A 16,861-nucleotide genomic window follows, 5' to 3' on the forward strand; every position below is an offset into this window, starting at 1 on the left:
AAGTAAACAAAGAAATAGTGCAAGTTATTTAGTGGGAGTCACACTATTCCCTCTCCCACAGTTAACACTGCAATTTATATCTGTTCATTATGTTCCCTCTTTCATTTTTACACTCCCACGACAACTTGTTTTCTTTAAATTGCTGTAGTTGTTGGCATCAGGCTTGTTTAACTAAAATCACGCACACTGCTTGCAAACTCTCAACATTACTACTGCAGATTAAAGTCCCCCGTCAACAGGCTCTGGGTCTTTTCATCCATACAAGGTAGAATTTGGCAAAGCATTTATAACAAGTGCAGAAAATTTGCAGCTCTCTCAATCTGCAAGTTCAACTAAAATGTTGAGGCGCTCGTTTCGCTCAGTGGATTTTAGATGATTTTAAATTACATGGAGAAAAATCAGACCAGAGACCAGCAATTAATAAAATACAATTTTGAAATCAAAACAGAGCTGCAATCCATCATGAAGCAAACAGTGACATCATCAAGCACTAGTTTATTTTAACCAGACTCATGAAGCATGGAGGTTTCAGTTCAAGCTACATTAACTAACTAAACTAAAACACAAACGGTTCTTTAAAAGACACAAGTTTTCTTTTCTTTTGAAACTGTAAAAAAAAAATCTATTGTTTATATTCACATTCACATTATGTAAGTAATACTTTTGTCAGTAATAAGACAAAAGTATTACTTACCTGAGTACTAGATTCATAAAAACACACCATAGCCATGCATTAGTTTAGTTTGTTTATATTTAGAAAATGCATCTCACAATTTAGAATTAAATTTCATTCATGTGCAAAATTTACCATTTCCAAATGGTAAATTTTCCAAATTCAGAACATGCAGTGTCCAGACAGAAAGGGCCAATGGCCAATGGCCATTTTTAAGTGTCATAAAACCCCCATGGTGTGCTCCAAACTCTGTGTCTGTGTCTATGTGCACGAGCACGTGAGTGCCTGTGTGTGCGCGTTCCCGTGTGTATATGTGAGTGCTCGTGAGTGAGTGTGCATATAGGTGTGGGAGTATATCAGTTAAAACACTGTGGGTATGTGTCTCTTCCTAGGGGCCATAAAAAACCATCTCCCCTCCAGACCACAGTTATCAAGTTAAATGTTGAGACCCCCACCTAGGTATGCCCTGAGGAATTTCCACTTAACATTAACTCCTTTCTGTCTTAGTTTCACAGTCCAAACTGGGGGAGGGTCTCCTAAGATCTACTCCTAAGTTCATGACACAGTCAGGCCTTTATTACATTGAGGGCAGTGTCAGTGTCTCTACAATAATTCTACATTCTATCTAACACATTTCTAAACTCTAAAGCAAACTAAACATTCCTACATGTCTAAACTCTAGAGTTTAGACATGTAGGAATGTTTAGCTTATTTTAGAGTCTAAAATAAGCTAAACATTCCTACATTGGAAACAAACAATTTCAACAACAGTGAGAAAAGGTTCTGAATCAAGGTGCTGTAGGGTTTTTACCTTACAATAGTAAGGTAAGAACCCTACAAAATTAAAGCCCCAACCCAAACAATCCCCCATGAGCAAGCACTTGGCAACAGTGGGGAGGAAAAACTCCCTTTTAACAGGAAGAAACCTCCAACAGAACCAGGCTCAGAGAGGGTCAGCCATCTGTCGTGACCTGTTTGGATGGGGGTGATGTGAGACAGAACCAACACTGTAGCATTTTAAAATTGTTGCAATCTTGTGAATTATTTTGGGGGGGAAAACAGGGGTGTAACTTTAAGGCACTAAAGCAGGTAATCATCGCCTGATTTCGACTATGACTTTGAAGGAAAACATTTTTTTCAAACACTGTCCAAAAGAACACAAGTTCCCAAAGATCTCTGAAGAGGATTGGTCAGATGAATTGTTGCCATTCTCCGTAACAACAGTATAAACCTTTATCCGCTTCTCCTTCATCTTTTTTGTTTCAGATATCAATGTTTTTGCTACATTATCTTCAAAGTTTAACTGCCTGAATTCCATGGCAGTCTGTAGCATAATTTTAGATTTGTATGTCTTCTTTAGACTCTTATAAACGGCTGTAACAAGTTTATCTAAAAATCTGGGAAGTTTTGCGGGTAGTTTTCCCACAGTCATTTCAATAACACTTTCCAAAATTCGAAAAATGTTAACCCATTTTGTTTCTGTGTGTGTCTTTGAAGCGATCATGTTGATCAGCTTCATAAGAAACTGAATTATGAAGTTTCTTTCCTCAGTTTCTCCTGTCTTTCCCCCTGTACCAGACATAAATACAGCGTTTGAACGAAATGTCTCCATCTGTTCTTCAGACATTTCTGCAGGACTGGGCTCATGTAGAGCCATTTGAGATGTTTGTCCAAACGAAGCATAAACTGCTAACCATTTTTGAGGAGAATTGGTGTGATGGATTTTCCTAAGCACAGAACCCTTTATCTTCTCTGTTATGTTGTTCAGTTCTGACATTAAAATTCTTGCTACATTTGCTTCAAATATTTGCTGACAGAATGTAATGTCAAAATGTAACAAGTTGTTGGACTTGTACACCTTCTTCAGCCCTTTGAAAACAGACATAACGATCCTGTCCTCAGATTTTGGCAGTTCTGCAGGTAATTTTCCTGCAGTCTTTTCTGTGACCGTTTTTATAAGTCCAGACATGTCCACAGGTTTTATGACTAACTTAGTTTTTGTTGTGATGGTGTTTGTCAGTTTTACAACAAACTGAACGATAAAGTTTTTTCATCCATATCTCGTCTCACTGCCCGTGTAGGGGTCATAAAGACAGATTTTAACACAAATGTCTGCATCTCTTCTTCAGTTATCTCTGTAGGCCCAGGCTCCTGTGGACTATCTCCTTTAAAGGAATCCATTTCAGATTTTTTCTGTGCTGCTCTTTGTCTCGTTTCTAGTGTATGTAATAATTTTTAGTGTCAAATTTCTTTGGCGATTTCGGAAATAAATCCTCTGCGGCTAGATACCTATTTCTGAGCTCCTAAAGCCAGATCAAAGCGGAAAAGGTATCACGTGACACTGACGTCACAATATATAACGTTCCACACTGGCACGCCTTGACCGCGTGCACGTCCGAGCGCGCACATGAACAAACAGCCGGTGGCTTACGACAGCAGCTGTCAGCCACCTACAGTGCAGTCTTGTTAAAACATGTAACAGGAATGATTTTCAGGTAGACCGAAAACCATACTCTACACTTGTACTTGGAGAACGTGGCTTATTATTTTTCTCCAATCCCAGTTACTCCAGTAATGAACAACAATATGACATTAAATATTTCCACCAAATTTAACAGACAGGAAATGAATTTCTAAAAAGATTATTACCCTGTTATTTCACATTTAAACACACAGATGTCACTTTGTATTTAAAATCACTGGCAGATGTGAAACCTGCATTAATAAATTAAGACTGTTAATCTATGCAAAGCATACAAACCTGTGTCCCATGACATACGTTTAGTTCATATGGTTTTTCATATTTATTCACTTCTTGCAAAACACTGTAATTCCCGTGTTTCATATTTCCCTCTTTATGTTTGTATGTCTTGATGTTTCTCACCTTACCTCAGCAGGTTACATGATGGGATGGGGCAAGATTTCAGTGTTTTCACCCTTAACTCCCAGTGATGGTCATGCACACCTTTGCTCATGTGATAAATCAATGATATGATCAATAGTGGGTCAATGTATGTGATTGGTCAGATTCAGAGTTGATAATCAGCTCCACATGCCTCCTTATGTTAAGGCAGGTGAATCAAGTTATTAGAAAGATACCCCAGGTAAATGAACTTGGTCTTTGGCACAGGGCTGCTCTGCTGGCTAAGATAACCAATGTTCAATCTCAAAGTAAACAAAGAAATAGTGCAAGTTATTTAGTGGGAGTCACACTATTCCCTCTCCCACAGTTAACACTGCAATTTATATCTGTTCATTATGTTCCCTCTTTCATTTTTACACTCCCACGATAACTTGTTTTCTTTAAATTGCTGTAGTTGTTGTCATCAGGCTTGTTTAACTAAAATCACGCACACTGCTTGCAAACTCCCAACATTACTACTGCAGATTAAAGTCCCCCGTCAACAGGCTCTGGGTCTTTTCATCCATACAAGGTAGAATTTGGCAAAGCATTTATAACAAGTGCAGAAAATTTGCAGCTCTCTCAATCTGCAAGTTCAACTAAAATGTTGAGGCGCTCGTTTCGCTCAGTGGATTTTAGATGATTTTAAATTACATGGAGAAAAATCAGACCAGAGACCAGCAATTAATAAAATACAATTTTGAAATCAAAACAGAGCTGCAATCCATCATGAAGCAAACAGTGACATCATCAAGCACTAGTTTATTTTAACCAGACTCATGAAGCATGGAGGTTTCAGTTCAAGCTACATTAACTAACTAAACTAAAACACAAACGGTTCTTTAAAAGACACAAGTTTTCTTTTTCTTTTGAAACTGTAAAAAAAAAAATCTATTGTTTATATTCACATTCACATTATGTAAGTAATACTTTTGTCAGTAATAAGACAAAAGTATTACTTACCTGAGTACTAGATTCATAAAAACACACCATAGCCATGCATTAGTTTAGTTTGTTTATATTTAGAAAATGCATCTCACAATTTAGAATTAAATTTCATTCATGTGCAAAATTTACCATTTCCAAATGAGATTCAGAACATTCAGTGTCCAGACAGAAAGGGCCAATGGCCAATGGCCATTTTTAAGTGTCATAAAACCCCCATGATGTGCTCCAAACTCTGTGTCTGTGTCTATGTGCACGAGCACGTGAGTGCCTGTGTGTGCGCGTTCCCGTGTGTATATGTGAGTGCTCGTGAGTGAGTGTCCTCGAGGGCCGGTGTCCTGCAGGTTTTGGATGTGACCTTGATCCAACACAGCTGATTCAAATGGCTAAATTACCTCCTCAACATGTCTTGTAGTTCTCCAGAGGCCTGGTAATGAACTACTCATTTGATTCAGGTGTGTTCACTCAGGGTGTTATCTAAAACCTGCAGGACACCGGCCCTCGAGGCCTGGACTTCGACACCCCTGCTCTAAAATAAGCTAAACATTCCTACATTGGAAACAAACAATTTCAACAACAGTGAGAAAAGGTTCTGAATCAAGGTGCTGTAGGGTTTTTACCTTACAATAGTAAGGTAAGAACCCTACAAAATTAAAGCCCCAACCCAAACAATCCCCATGAGCAAGCACTTGGCAACAGTGGGGAGGAAAACTCCCTTTAACAGGAAGAAACCTCCAACAGAACCAGGCTCAGAGAGGGTCAGCCATCTGTCGCGACCTGTTTGGATGGGGGTGATGTGAGACAGAACCAACACTGTAGCATTTTAAAATTGTTGCAATCTTGTGAATTATTTTGGGGGGGAAAACAGGGGTGTAACTTTAAGGCACTAAAGCAGGTAATCATCGCCTGATTTCGACTATGACTTTGAAGGAAAACATTTTTTTCAAACACTGTCCAAAAGAACACAAGTTCCCAAAGATCTTTGAAGAGGATTGGTCAGATGAATTGTTGCCATTCTCCGTAACAACAGTATAAACCTTTATCCGCTTCTCCTTCATCTTTTTGTTTCAGATATCAATGTTTTTGCTACATTATCTTCAAAGTTTAACTGCCTGAATTCCATGGCAGTCTGTAGCATAATTTTAGATTTGTATGTCTTCTTTAGACTCTTATAAACGGCTGTAACAAGTTTATCTAAAAATCTGGGAAGTTTTGCGGGTAGTTTTCCCACAGTCATTTCAATAACACTTTCCAAAATTCGAAAAATGTTAACCCATTTTGTTTCTGTGTGTGTCTTTGAAGCGATCATGTTGATCAGCTTCATAAGAAACTGAATTATGAAGTTTCTTTCCTCAGTTTCTCCTGTCTTTCCCCCTGTACCAGACATAAATACAGCGTTTGAACGAAATGTCTCCATCTGTTCTTCAGACATTTCTGCAGGACTGGGCTCATGTAGAGCCATTTGAGATGTTTGTCCAAACGAACGCAAACTGCTAACCATTTTTGAGGAGAATTGGTGTGATGGATTTTCCCTAAGCACAGAACCCTTTATCTTCTCTGTTATGTTGTTCAGTTCTGACATTAAAATTCTTGCTACATTTGCTTCAAATATTTGCTGACAGAATGTAATGTCAAAATGTAACAAGTTGTTGGACTTGTACACCTTCTTCAGCCCTTTGAAAACAGACATAACGATCCTGTCCTCAGATTTTGGCAGTTCTGCAGGTAATTTTCCTGCAGTCTTTTCTGTGACCGTTTTTATAAGTCCAGACATGTCCACAGGTTTTATGACTAACTTAGTTTTTGTTGTGATGGTGTTTGTCAGTTTTACAACAAACTGAACGATAAAGTTTTTTTCATCCATATCTCGTCTCACTGCCCGTGTAGGGGTCATAAAGACAGATTTTAACACAAATGTCTGCATCTCTTCTTCAGTTATCTCTGTAGGCCCAGGCTCCTGTGGACTATCTCCTTTAAAGGAATCCATTTCAGATTTTTTCTGTGCTGCTCTTTGTCTCGTTTCTAGTGTATGTAATAATTTTTAGTGTCAAATTTCTTTGGCGATTTCGGAAATAAATCCTCTGCGGCTAGATACCTATTTCTGAGCTCCTAAAGCCAGATCAAAGCGGAAAAGGTATCACGTGACACTGACGTCACAATATATAACGTTCCACACTGGCACGCCTTGACCGCGTGCACGTCCGAGCGCGCACATGAACAAACAGCCGGTGGCTTACGACAGCAGCTGTCAGCCACCTACAGCAGCGGTCCCCAACCTTTTTTGCGCTACGGACCGGTTTATGCCCGACAACATTTTCACGGACCGGCCTTTAAGGTGTCGCGGATAAATACAACAAAATAAAACTGGTACCGGTACCGAAAAAAAGAAGATTTATTCATAACACACGTGAAAAGACCCAGGAAAACCGAGTTAACGATAAAAACGATAACAAAATAACGCTGAAAACCGATAAAAACCCTGAAAACCATACATTTCACACCTGAGCCTCAACTCTCGCGGCCCGGTACCAAACGACTCACGGACCGGTACCGGTCCGAGGCCCGGGGGTTGGGGACCGCTGACCTACAGTGCAGTCTTGTTAAAACATGTAACAGGAATGATTTTCAGGTAGACCGAAAACCATACTCTACACTTGTACTTGGAGAACGTGGCTTATTATTTTTTCTCCAATCCCAGTTACTCCAGTAATGAACAACCATATGACATTATATATTTCCACCAAATTTAACAGACAGGAAATGAATTTCTAAAAAGATTATTACCCTGTTATTTCACATTTAAACACACAGATGTCACTTTGTATTTAAAATCACTGGCAGATGTGAAACCTGCATTAATAAATTAAGACTGTTAATCTATGCAAAGCATACAAACCTGTGTCCCATGACATACGTTTAGTTCATATGGTTTTTCATATTTATTCACTTCTTGCAAAACACTGTAATTCCCGTGTTTCATATTTCCCTCTTTATGTTTGTATGTCTTGATGTTTCTCACCTTACCTCAGCAGGTTACATGATGGGATGGGGCAAGATTTCAGTGTTTTCACCCTTAACTCCCAGTGATGGTCATGCACACCTTTGCTCATGTGATAAATCAATGATATGATCAATAGTGGGTCAATGTATGTGATTGGTCAGATTCAGAGTTGATAATCAGCTCCACATGCCTCCTTATGTTAAGGTAGGTGAATCAAGTTATTAGAAAGATACCCCAGGTAACTGAACTTGGTCTTTGGCACAGGGCTGCTCTGCTGGCTAAGATAACCAATGTTCAATCTCAAAGTAAACAAAGAAATAGTGCAAGTTATTTGGTGGGAGTCACACTATTCCCTCTCCCACAGTTAACACTGCAATTTATATCTGTTCATTATGTTCCCTCTTTCATTTTTACACTCCCACGACAACTTGTTTTCTTTAAATTGCTGTAGTTGTTGGCATCAGGCTTGTTTAACTAAAATCACGCACACTGCTTGCAAACTCTCAACATTACTACTGCAGATTAAAGTCCCCCGTCAACAGGCTCTGGGTCTTTTCATCCATACAAGGTAGAATTTGGCAAAGCATTTATAACAAGTGCAGAAAATTTGCAGCTCTCTCAATCTGCAAGTTCAACTAAAATGTTGAGGCGCTCGTTTCGCTCAGTGGATTTTAGATGATTTTAAATTACATGGAGAAAAATCAGACCAGAGACCAGCAATTAATAAAATACAATTTTGAAATCAAAACAGAGCTGCAATCCATCATGAAGCAAACAGTGACATCATCAAACACTGGTTTATTTTAAGTAGACTTGTGAAACATGGAGGTTTCAGTTCAAGCTACATTAACTTCCTGATGTGAGCACAAACCTCTGAGAAAGCACAACAAGGTCTGAAATACAAAGTCAGTGAGTTTAGACAATGTGACAAAACATTCAGATAAAGTTAAGCGAAACAATAAACAGCGCCACATCAACATGTACATTTATTTACAATCAACCCTACCTGAAGGCAGATGCAGCGACCCCCAGGACAGAATAAACATGTTTTGGTTTTGTTTTTTGTTTTTTTATTCATGCAGTTTATTTATTTTTGATGAATTGCTTATCTAAAATAATTTACAGTCACCACCGGTATCAATCCGTCAGAAACAGTGCGGTCATCAGCTGCTGCCTTCAGAGTCAAATCTTCCTTATCAGATGTTCCTTCTTATAACAGTCCTTCAACAGCGGCTGCTCTTCAGTCACTTCCAATCAGTTCAGAGCCAAAATTAAGAGTCCTGAATCCAGTATGACCAAAACCCAAGTAAGAGCTCATAATGTAGGAGGAGAAAGGAGAGGAGTGAGGTTGGAAGGCTTCTTAAAACTGCTGCAGTATCAGTTTCTTCTTGCCGTCGTGGCTGAACTTGTTGGAGTGGAACAGGTCGCTGTCGTAGAAGGCCGACAGGTTGTGGATGTTTATCTGTCTCGCCTGGACAGGGAGGAGGAGGAGAGTCAGGCAGGTTCAGGACGGCGTTCATTTTCTTTAAATATGTGATCAGTTTAAGACCTCCAGGAACCAACACACTTTTGAATGGGTTCACCAGCTTGCCCATTTTTTATTATTTGATATTATGTAAGTTCAACTGAGCAGTACACACTGAACTGGAGGTCTGACTGCTCTGGTGAAAGGATTTCCCTACACCTACTACAATGACCTTCATGTGTGTTTCTAAGATAAAAGAGTATTTACGACTAGGAGGACAATAAATTTAAAGTGTCTGTAGTTTCACATCCTGTCCGGTCTAGAGTTATAACGATGTACTGACGGTGTGTCTCTCAGTACCTTATCCTGAAGATCTTTTTCTGGGATCTCGATGGTGTCGTTCTGGACTCCGTATCTGTTCCTCTGGTAGGCGACCTGCTCAGCCACCAGCTGTTTGAGGATGAAGAGCAGCAGCTCGTTGTTGTCTCTGCGGAAGGCCAGATAGCGGGCGAACGTCTGAGCAGACACACAAATATTAGATGAGGTCAGTAAACACAACCAGGAAGAATCACACACTTCATACATGCTCCATAGACACTTCATTTTGTTGATTTTTCATACATTTACAGGGTTTTAAAAGAGAAAATGGCTGTTTGCATGTATAATAAATACATTTACAAACTTGGTGAAAACCTGCTGCTAAACATCAATAATCTGTTCTTAGTTTAGCCTTAATACATCTGCCCTTTGGCAACCTGGTACCAATAAACTACTCCAAGTTAGCTAAAAAGCTGTCCCTACTTTCAGACATTACTGGATTTATTTCAAAGCCTTTTCTGCATGTAAAACTGAATTAAACTCAAAGTCTTACTGAATCTAAAAATGTGTCCATCGTTCGCCTTTGAGAAGAAGCATTTTAATGCTTGAGGCCAACAGAAAATAGCCACAAACCTTCCTCATGCTCCTCATCACGCTGAACTTCTGTGTGTCGATGAAGCTCTCCAGCATGACCCTGATGGCCATGTTGACGTCGTCCTCCAGTACATAGTCCCTCAGGTGCATTTTGGCGTGAGCCTCCGCCATGCGGATCATGGACTCAATGTGACGAACCGTGATGGGGATGCTACCTGTGGCCTGTGACACCAAACCAGAGTGGGTTATTTCCACAGTCACAGATGAATAGTTTGATGACTCTGAGAAACAAATCCTGAGTATAGCACATGTTCTCACACGCTTTTCTTTCTTAATTGGTTTGGCGAATTCGGTTACTCTCAGTGGATTTCAAAACATGTTTATGTGTAAATGAGAGAAAAAGTGGGAGGAGTTTTTCAGACTCACCATTGACTCTTTACGCAGGTCACTGTAGATGCGAGCCACCTTGTCCTGGTCCATCTGGTTCAGTTTCGGGTGAACCTTCAGACACAAAAAATACAAACTTTACCTTCAATTTTCTACTGGAACAGAACCAAGCTTTGATTCGCTGCAATACACCCACCTACTCATTCTTACAATTTATTTAGTGTTTGTTAAAATAAATCTTGTTTGGACAAAACTTGTAACACTAAAAAAACCAAAAACAAACACAATGTACAATGTAAAACAGCAGCTACTTCATATCGCAAGCTTTTAGGCTGATTACATAATTATGATATTCCAGCCAGAGAGAAACAAATAAACCTGTGAGGATCTGTGTGGCATGTGTTTGTACCCGCTCTTTAGCATAGATGATGTACTTCCTCAGGAGCTCCTGTGGAATCGATGGCACGTCGGATGAGTTGGGCAGAACCACCTCCTCCAATGCCACTCCCCCCTCCTTGCTGCTAGGGTGATGCTTGATGTGGGAACCGACCACGAAGCGCGCCAGCATCTCATCCTGAAGAACAGAAGAGCCACAGTGAAATTTACATCAGAGAGGAGGTAATCAGTTAGTGCAACAACAATGGGAATAAACAAGCATGTTTTCGTGTGTTAGAGCCCAGACGTCGGTTCAGGAGATGAGGAGGTAGAGGTGGATGACAAATACAATAAATGCTCTGAGTTAAATATTTGGAAGTACTAGTCAGTTTCACCAGAGCAGGTTAAGACAGATGATTATCCCGGTTCAGTTGTACTTTGATCTAAAGAAATACAGTGTCCCACAGCAGCTCAGCATCAGGTGTGTTTGCATCTACCTGGACGGGATCAATGGTGTCTCGAACAACACACAGCACGTCAAAACGCGACACAATGGGCTCCGTCAGGTCCACGTTCTCAGCAAAAGTCAGGGAGGGGTCATATCTGCCACCTGCCAGGAAACAAGAGATATGATGTTGCTCTTGAAAGGACTCTCTCACACTTCCTTTGGACCAATTACAAAAGGCCTGTTCTCAGACTTCACTGACTTAGGTCCAATGCTCACTTTTTAATATATTCATAAAAGCTGCATGCACATGTCCCTTTATTTTATGCATCCTTGTAAAGAGTAGCTCAGATTATAACCAACTGCCAAAAATAGCTTAATCAGCATTTAAAATGCATCCATCTCCAACATACTGAGCTAATAAATATGACTGCTATGTACCGATGGGGTTGGCAGCAGCAATGACTGTGCATCTGGCCTGCAGCGAGGTGACAATGCCGGCTTTGGAGATGGAGATGCTCTGCTGCTCCATGGCCTCGTGGATACTCGTCCTGTCTGCATCGTTCATCTGAGAGGACACAAAGTCAGGTATATGAACATTTTTTATTTTTATTTTTAAGAGAGGGGGTGCCCACCAATCTGGATACCTGGATTCAGCTCACCTTATCAAACTCATCGATCAGACAGACTCCACGGTCGGCCAGCACCAGCGCTCCCGCCTCGAGCGTCCACTCACGGCTCACTGGGTGTCTCTGAACATAAGCGGTCAAACCAACGGCGGAGGCCCCCTGACCTGTGGTGAACACCGCACGGCTCGCGACCTTCTCTACGTACCTGCAGATGGAAACACGTTAGCGCATCTTCTGAAACAATCCTTTTATTCCCCCAACAGATTTCTTCATCAACATTTGACCTCTATTGGACAGTTGCGGTCAAGCGAGACGAAATACAGCCCTGCATATGTAAACTTCAGGCCTTTATTTTTTTTTCATCAATTAATTAACTTTTGCCACTGACAACATCGACTGTGTGTCAAACGTACTTGAGGAACTGGGACTTGGCAGTTCCTGGGTCTCCGCACAGCAGCACGTTGATGTCCCCACGTACCTTATGCTTCCCACCTGGAAAAGAAAGAATTGAGAAGAGAGAGAGTTAAATGGAGGACAAACTGATCCATTGTTATTCTTTCAAGTTCAGAGATGAGAGGCTTTACCTGGATTTTTGGGCTCTCCTCCAAACAGCGACAGGGCGAGCGCTCTCTTGATGTCCTCATGCCCGTAGATAGATGGCGCCATGCTGGCAAAGATCTGCAGACAGTAGAGAAAAGGAGTTACCAAAACATTTGCACTGCAGTGGTTGGACCAGTGCAGATCTGCTATCACAGTCAGTTCATCATGTTTTTAATAATAATAGAGCACTTAGCTGGTGAAACCGATAACACCAGCCACAGTGGTCACACTCCTAAAAACAATTAACAGATAAAAGTGTCTGTTTTCTTTCGGCTGCTCCCTTTAGGGGTCGCCAAAGTGGACCATCTGTTTCAATCTTTTTTCTGTCTATCTGGGATTGACTTTCATTCATGACACTGAGCTATCAGTTAGCATTAAATCATCTAAAACAAATAGGAAGGACTTATTAAATTCACCAGGATTTTTTAAATCTTTGTTTTGGAAGCGAATGGATGGATGGATGTTTTGTTTTAAAAGTTGTTTTTAATTTCTAGACTGTTTTCTAAATATTCTTTGCCACTTAACATTAGAGACTTGAGCTTTCATAAAAATCTCAATTTTGAAATTGAAGCCTCCTAGAATTTTCAAAGAGGGGAATTCAAATTGCAATCATTTTAAAAGATGACATCATCCATTTAGAATTGAATTTTTACTTTTGGGTTATCTGAGCCGAAATAACATCCTTTCTCCATTTTTACTATTTGTATCAGATTACTCACCCTCTCTCCGATACGTTCGTCCTTAGACAGAGCAACAATGGCTTTGACGTCTTCGTCAGTCAGCTCGGCCACAGCGACCCCCTCGTCTCTGCGGGTGATGTGGTTAGCCAGGATCACTGTGGCAAACACCGGGAAACCATTCGCCATGTTCAGAGAGCCGTCGTAGTTGTTGTGGTAGATCCCAGTCAGCTCCTGATAGGCAGAAAAACATGCATCACTTTAAAACAACATATTATGAATATTCTAAGTCCTTAATATACATTAAAAATTACATGTGTATGAAATTGTATTTTAGCACATTTAAACTGATTTAGTTTTGCAACACAGCATGAACTCTTTATCGACCCTGAAGTTTCTGCAAATGTGACTAAACTTTCATTTCCATCCTCTAAATTTTTATGGTTTTCCATCTAGCCTCAAGTGTCTTTAATTTCTACTTCTGATCAGTTTCAACCCTCCCTGCCTCAAATATGAGCTTTTTTTTTTTTTTTTTTTTTTATCTCTACACAGACTCACAATCTCGTCTCCAGGCTTGCAGCTATCAACGAGGTCGGCTAGGAGGATGGCATCTTTGGAGCGAGGGAGGCGACCTGCAGCCACCTTACCGGGACTTTCCTGGATGGTGATCCTCTGGTAGTTCTGGTACACTGTCTGCAGGAAGGAGGCAGTCATTTTAAATCCTCAGACTGGGCACAGACTCGGCAGACAAACTACAACTTTCACAACCAACCATCAGCCAGCCCGGCCCTCCCCTCACCTCCTCCATGTTGATCTCAAACGGTCCCTGGGATTGACACTCCGGACAGGAACCCGGCTTCACCTCCTGGTTCTGGGACTGGAAGAAGGGCCCTAGCACGAAGTTACACTTGTTACAGTTGTACTTGACCATGCCGAGCTGAGGCAGGACACCGGTGCAGCTGCTCACCACGCCGCTGGTCCGGATGAGCTGATTCAGGTGCAGCTGCCTGAAGAGGACAACAGAAGAAGAAAACAGTTGGTAAAGAGCAGAAAGCTTCACCCAAGTAGCTCCTTCATATATAGACGGCCCTTTTTGGAAGAGCCACAGATGTGCCTCGCCAAGACAAATGTGGAGGTCTCGCCTTAGTTTCATTACTACTGTGAATTATTCCTTCAAGTTGAAAATACCTGTTGGGTAAAAACTGAAGTGTTACCTGAGTGATCGGATCTCCTCGACCAGAGGCAGGTTGCAGATGCGGACATGGATCTCATAGGCGATGCGATCGTATTTTGGGTACATGGCAAGCACAACTTCTTTAGCCGCTTCATCAAAAATCTGGCAAAGAACAATCAGACACGCACCGGAGATCAGAAAATAATTGAAGGACACTCACATTTAACTTTCACAGCATTTAATATCCGCTAAAGTTAAATATAAATGCATGAAGAAAAAAAAAGGCACAGAAAAGGACATTAAGCATGATGACAAGTTGACTGACCTTCAGCATCTCAGCTGGAGCTTCTGGTAGGAAGTAAGCCAGGACGTGCTCCCTGGCTGCGAGGTCCTCATAGTTTACTACCAGGCTCTCCTTGTTCTCTGGATTACAGGTTCAGATTGATTCATTCAATCATTGCCAGAAATCAGCCAACAATTATATTTTTCCACACATTAAAGTTTACTGAAAACTGCACTACCTTTACACATATCGCTGATCTTCTCCTTGAAGACGTTGCGACCATTTTCATCCACGTGTGTGCGCAGGAAGTTCTTGAAGCGGTTGTAGATTTCCAGCCGCGGCGCCGCCATGGACACCCACTCCCTCACTGTGTGGCCCTGCACAGTGTGTGAAAACGTTACAAAGACGTCCCAAACAGCCGGACCTGAAAAGCTTCTGTGAGCTAGCTTATCTCCAATGTCACCACAAACCTTCATGTCCTCCAGATTCTCAATGCTCTCAATCATCTCCTCTTCCTCGCCATCACCTTCTGCTGCCCGCTCAGCCAGCCGTCTTCGCCGAGCAGCCGGGCGCTCGTCATCCTCATCTTCGCTGTCTGGATGCCAACAAAATAAAAGAATTAATCACAGCCTACACGTCACCACCCTGACAAATATCCACACACTCAAGCCTCACCGTAGAGCAATCCTGGCCTCACGCGCCCCCTGACTCCCTGTTGCCTGTCCCTCCTCCTCATGGCCTCCTCAGCGGCCGCTCGGGCTCCCGGCGACAGCTCTGACAGCTCCTCATCATCGAGGTCCAAACCCTCTGCCTCGTACTGATCCAGCTCCGGGATGGCACGGTAATCCCTGAACAGAGACAGAGTTGTTATTAAGCCCTAAAAAAAAAAAAAACCCCAAAAAACAAAAACAAAACACAGAGTTCATAGCTTTAAGGCCATTTTAAATCCACACTCACCTCTCCATCCCATCTCCAATCAGATCCTCTCCATCTTCTTCCTCCTCCCCAGGCAAGGGTCCATCTCCCAACAGCCCCTCCGACTCATCCTCGAAGGGTGGCAAGTCTCGTCCGGGGCTGGAGGTCAGGTCTCCCCTCCTGGAGGCTCGGCTGGGGCTGGTGGCCATGTGGTATGACTCTGAGGAATCCTGTCGACAACACGAATTCAGAACAAATAAATTATTCTTATGTTTACTGCCAACAGTAACCTGACATTGTCTACAGCTTCCACTGCTCACATACAGCATTTAATTTTAGTCTGTGTTTTTATTTTTTTTTAGCGGATTCAGTTTTTTTGCATTTTGTCTTCAGTGGACAGCAGCAGCAAGAAAGACAGTAGGTAGGGATGGTGATGAGGGCAGAACATTGTGCCACTGCTGTCAAAGGATTATTGTCTTCAATTAGTTTGGATGTACATCAATTTGCAAATGGACTTTAATTATATTTTTTAACTGGTAACTTGTAGTAGTTAGTTTTATCTAAGGGAAGAAAAACTCACATAGGACTGTGTGACTTCTCAAAGATCATAGATCTTTAAAAGTAAGACTGTAAGACATGTTTATTACATTTAAGAATGTGGCGAGCCAACATTAGAAGCAAAATGTAATTTGATAGTTTAAGTATTACAGGACAGTTGTTACTACAGGACAGTGTATTTTAATGATCTTTTCATGTCTTTACTTGATTGAAACCAATAATTTAAAGCCCATCATGCCTTGTAAGTAAACTATAATCAATTATTCCAGATGTAAGGACTCATGCAAGGGGGTGTAAAGATTTTTTTTTTTTTAAAGTTTCATTATTCCTTGGTTGTTACTTGAGACGGTTTAGAGATGCAAAAACAAGCTACCTGACCACATGGTAGGTCTGCTTTTCACAGCGAAGGAACAAAAAAACAACAACGGGTTTTGGGTCCAGTCTACGAAGGTGAAAAACAGTTCTTAGCAAAACACGCGCAGTTTAAAAGATCATAAAGTATATTTTTAATTCCGATATGTGGGAAAAATGAAGCTCTACATCAACTCTTGATGACGCTCTCTGTCGTTGTTGTGACTTCGACGAATGAACAAAGTTTATTTTCCCAGAAAAACTAAAGCTGACTGGTAAAAACTGCTTCGTATAGAATAATGCGCCTCTGCCTACAAGCTGAGCCCTCCCATCAGAGCACTGCGCCTGTTTTTAATGAGTTTACTCACCGCCATCGCTGCGTTTCTGTCTCGCTGCTGCTTCAAAAGCTACTTATTCTTCTTCCTGCCGTGAGTCGCTTTTCGCGCGAAATGACCATGTGACACTCAAAGCCCGCGAAAAAGCATGAATATTCAAGAGAGACGGCTGAGGTTTTGCTTTCTCATTGGTGTATTTGCCTGAAAGAGGAGGGGATGAAAAGCACAGTGCGT

General features: G+C 41.3%; 1 protein-coding gene across 1 annotated transcript; it reads right to left on the minus strand.

Annotated features, from left to right (window-relative positions):
- Positions 1-8,286: 8,286 nt before the first annotated feature.
- On the minus strand, positions 8,287-16,803 carry mcm2 (minichromosome maintenance complex component 2). Its single transcript, XM_031731478.2, has 20 exons — positions 16,661-16,803; positions 15,426-15,613; positions 15,144-15,316; positions 14,939-15,063; positions 14,707-14,845; positions 14,511-14,608; positions 14,226-14,347; positions 13,811-14,018; positions 13,570-13,704; positions 13,054-13,245; positions 12,319-12,412; positions 12,148-12,226; positions 11,768-11,939; positions 11,547-11,673; positions 11,158-11,270; positions 10,695-10,859; positions 10,325-10,399; positions 9,938-10,120; positions 9,347-9,502; positions 8,287-8,992 (listed from the first exon to the last, which is right to left on the minus strand). The coding sequence occupies exons 1-20, from the start codon at positions 16,664-16,666 to the stop codon at positions 8,882-8,884; spliced, it is 2,661 nt and encodes an 886-aa protein (XP_031587338.1). The 5' UTR covers positions 16,667-16,803; the 3' UTR covers positions 8,287-8,881.
- Positions 16,804-16,861: the final 58 nt, after the last annotated feature.

Source organism: Oreochromis aureus, linkage group 5 (assembly GCF_013358895.1).
Source record: "Oreochromis aureus strain Israel breed Guangdong linkage group 5, ZZ_aureus, whole genome shotgun sequence".
In the NCBI taxonomy this organism is placed as follows: Eukaryota; Metazoa; Chordata; class Actinopteri; order Cichliformes; family Cichlidae; genus Oreochromis; species Oreochromis aureus.

Coding starts and splice junctions, on each gene's coding strand:
- mcm2 (XM_031731478.2), bottom strand. Junction 12,227..12,318: donor AGGAGAGCCCAAAAATCCAG/GTAAAGCCTCTC, acceptor TTTCTTTTCCAG/GTGGGAAGCATAAGGTACGT. Junction 9,503..9,937: donor TGATGAGGAGCATGAGGAAG/GTTTGTGGCTAT, acceptor GTGTCTGCTCAG/ACGTTCGCCCGCTATCTGGC.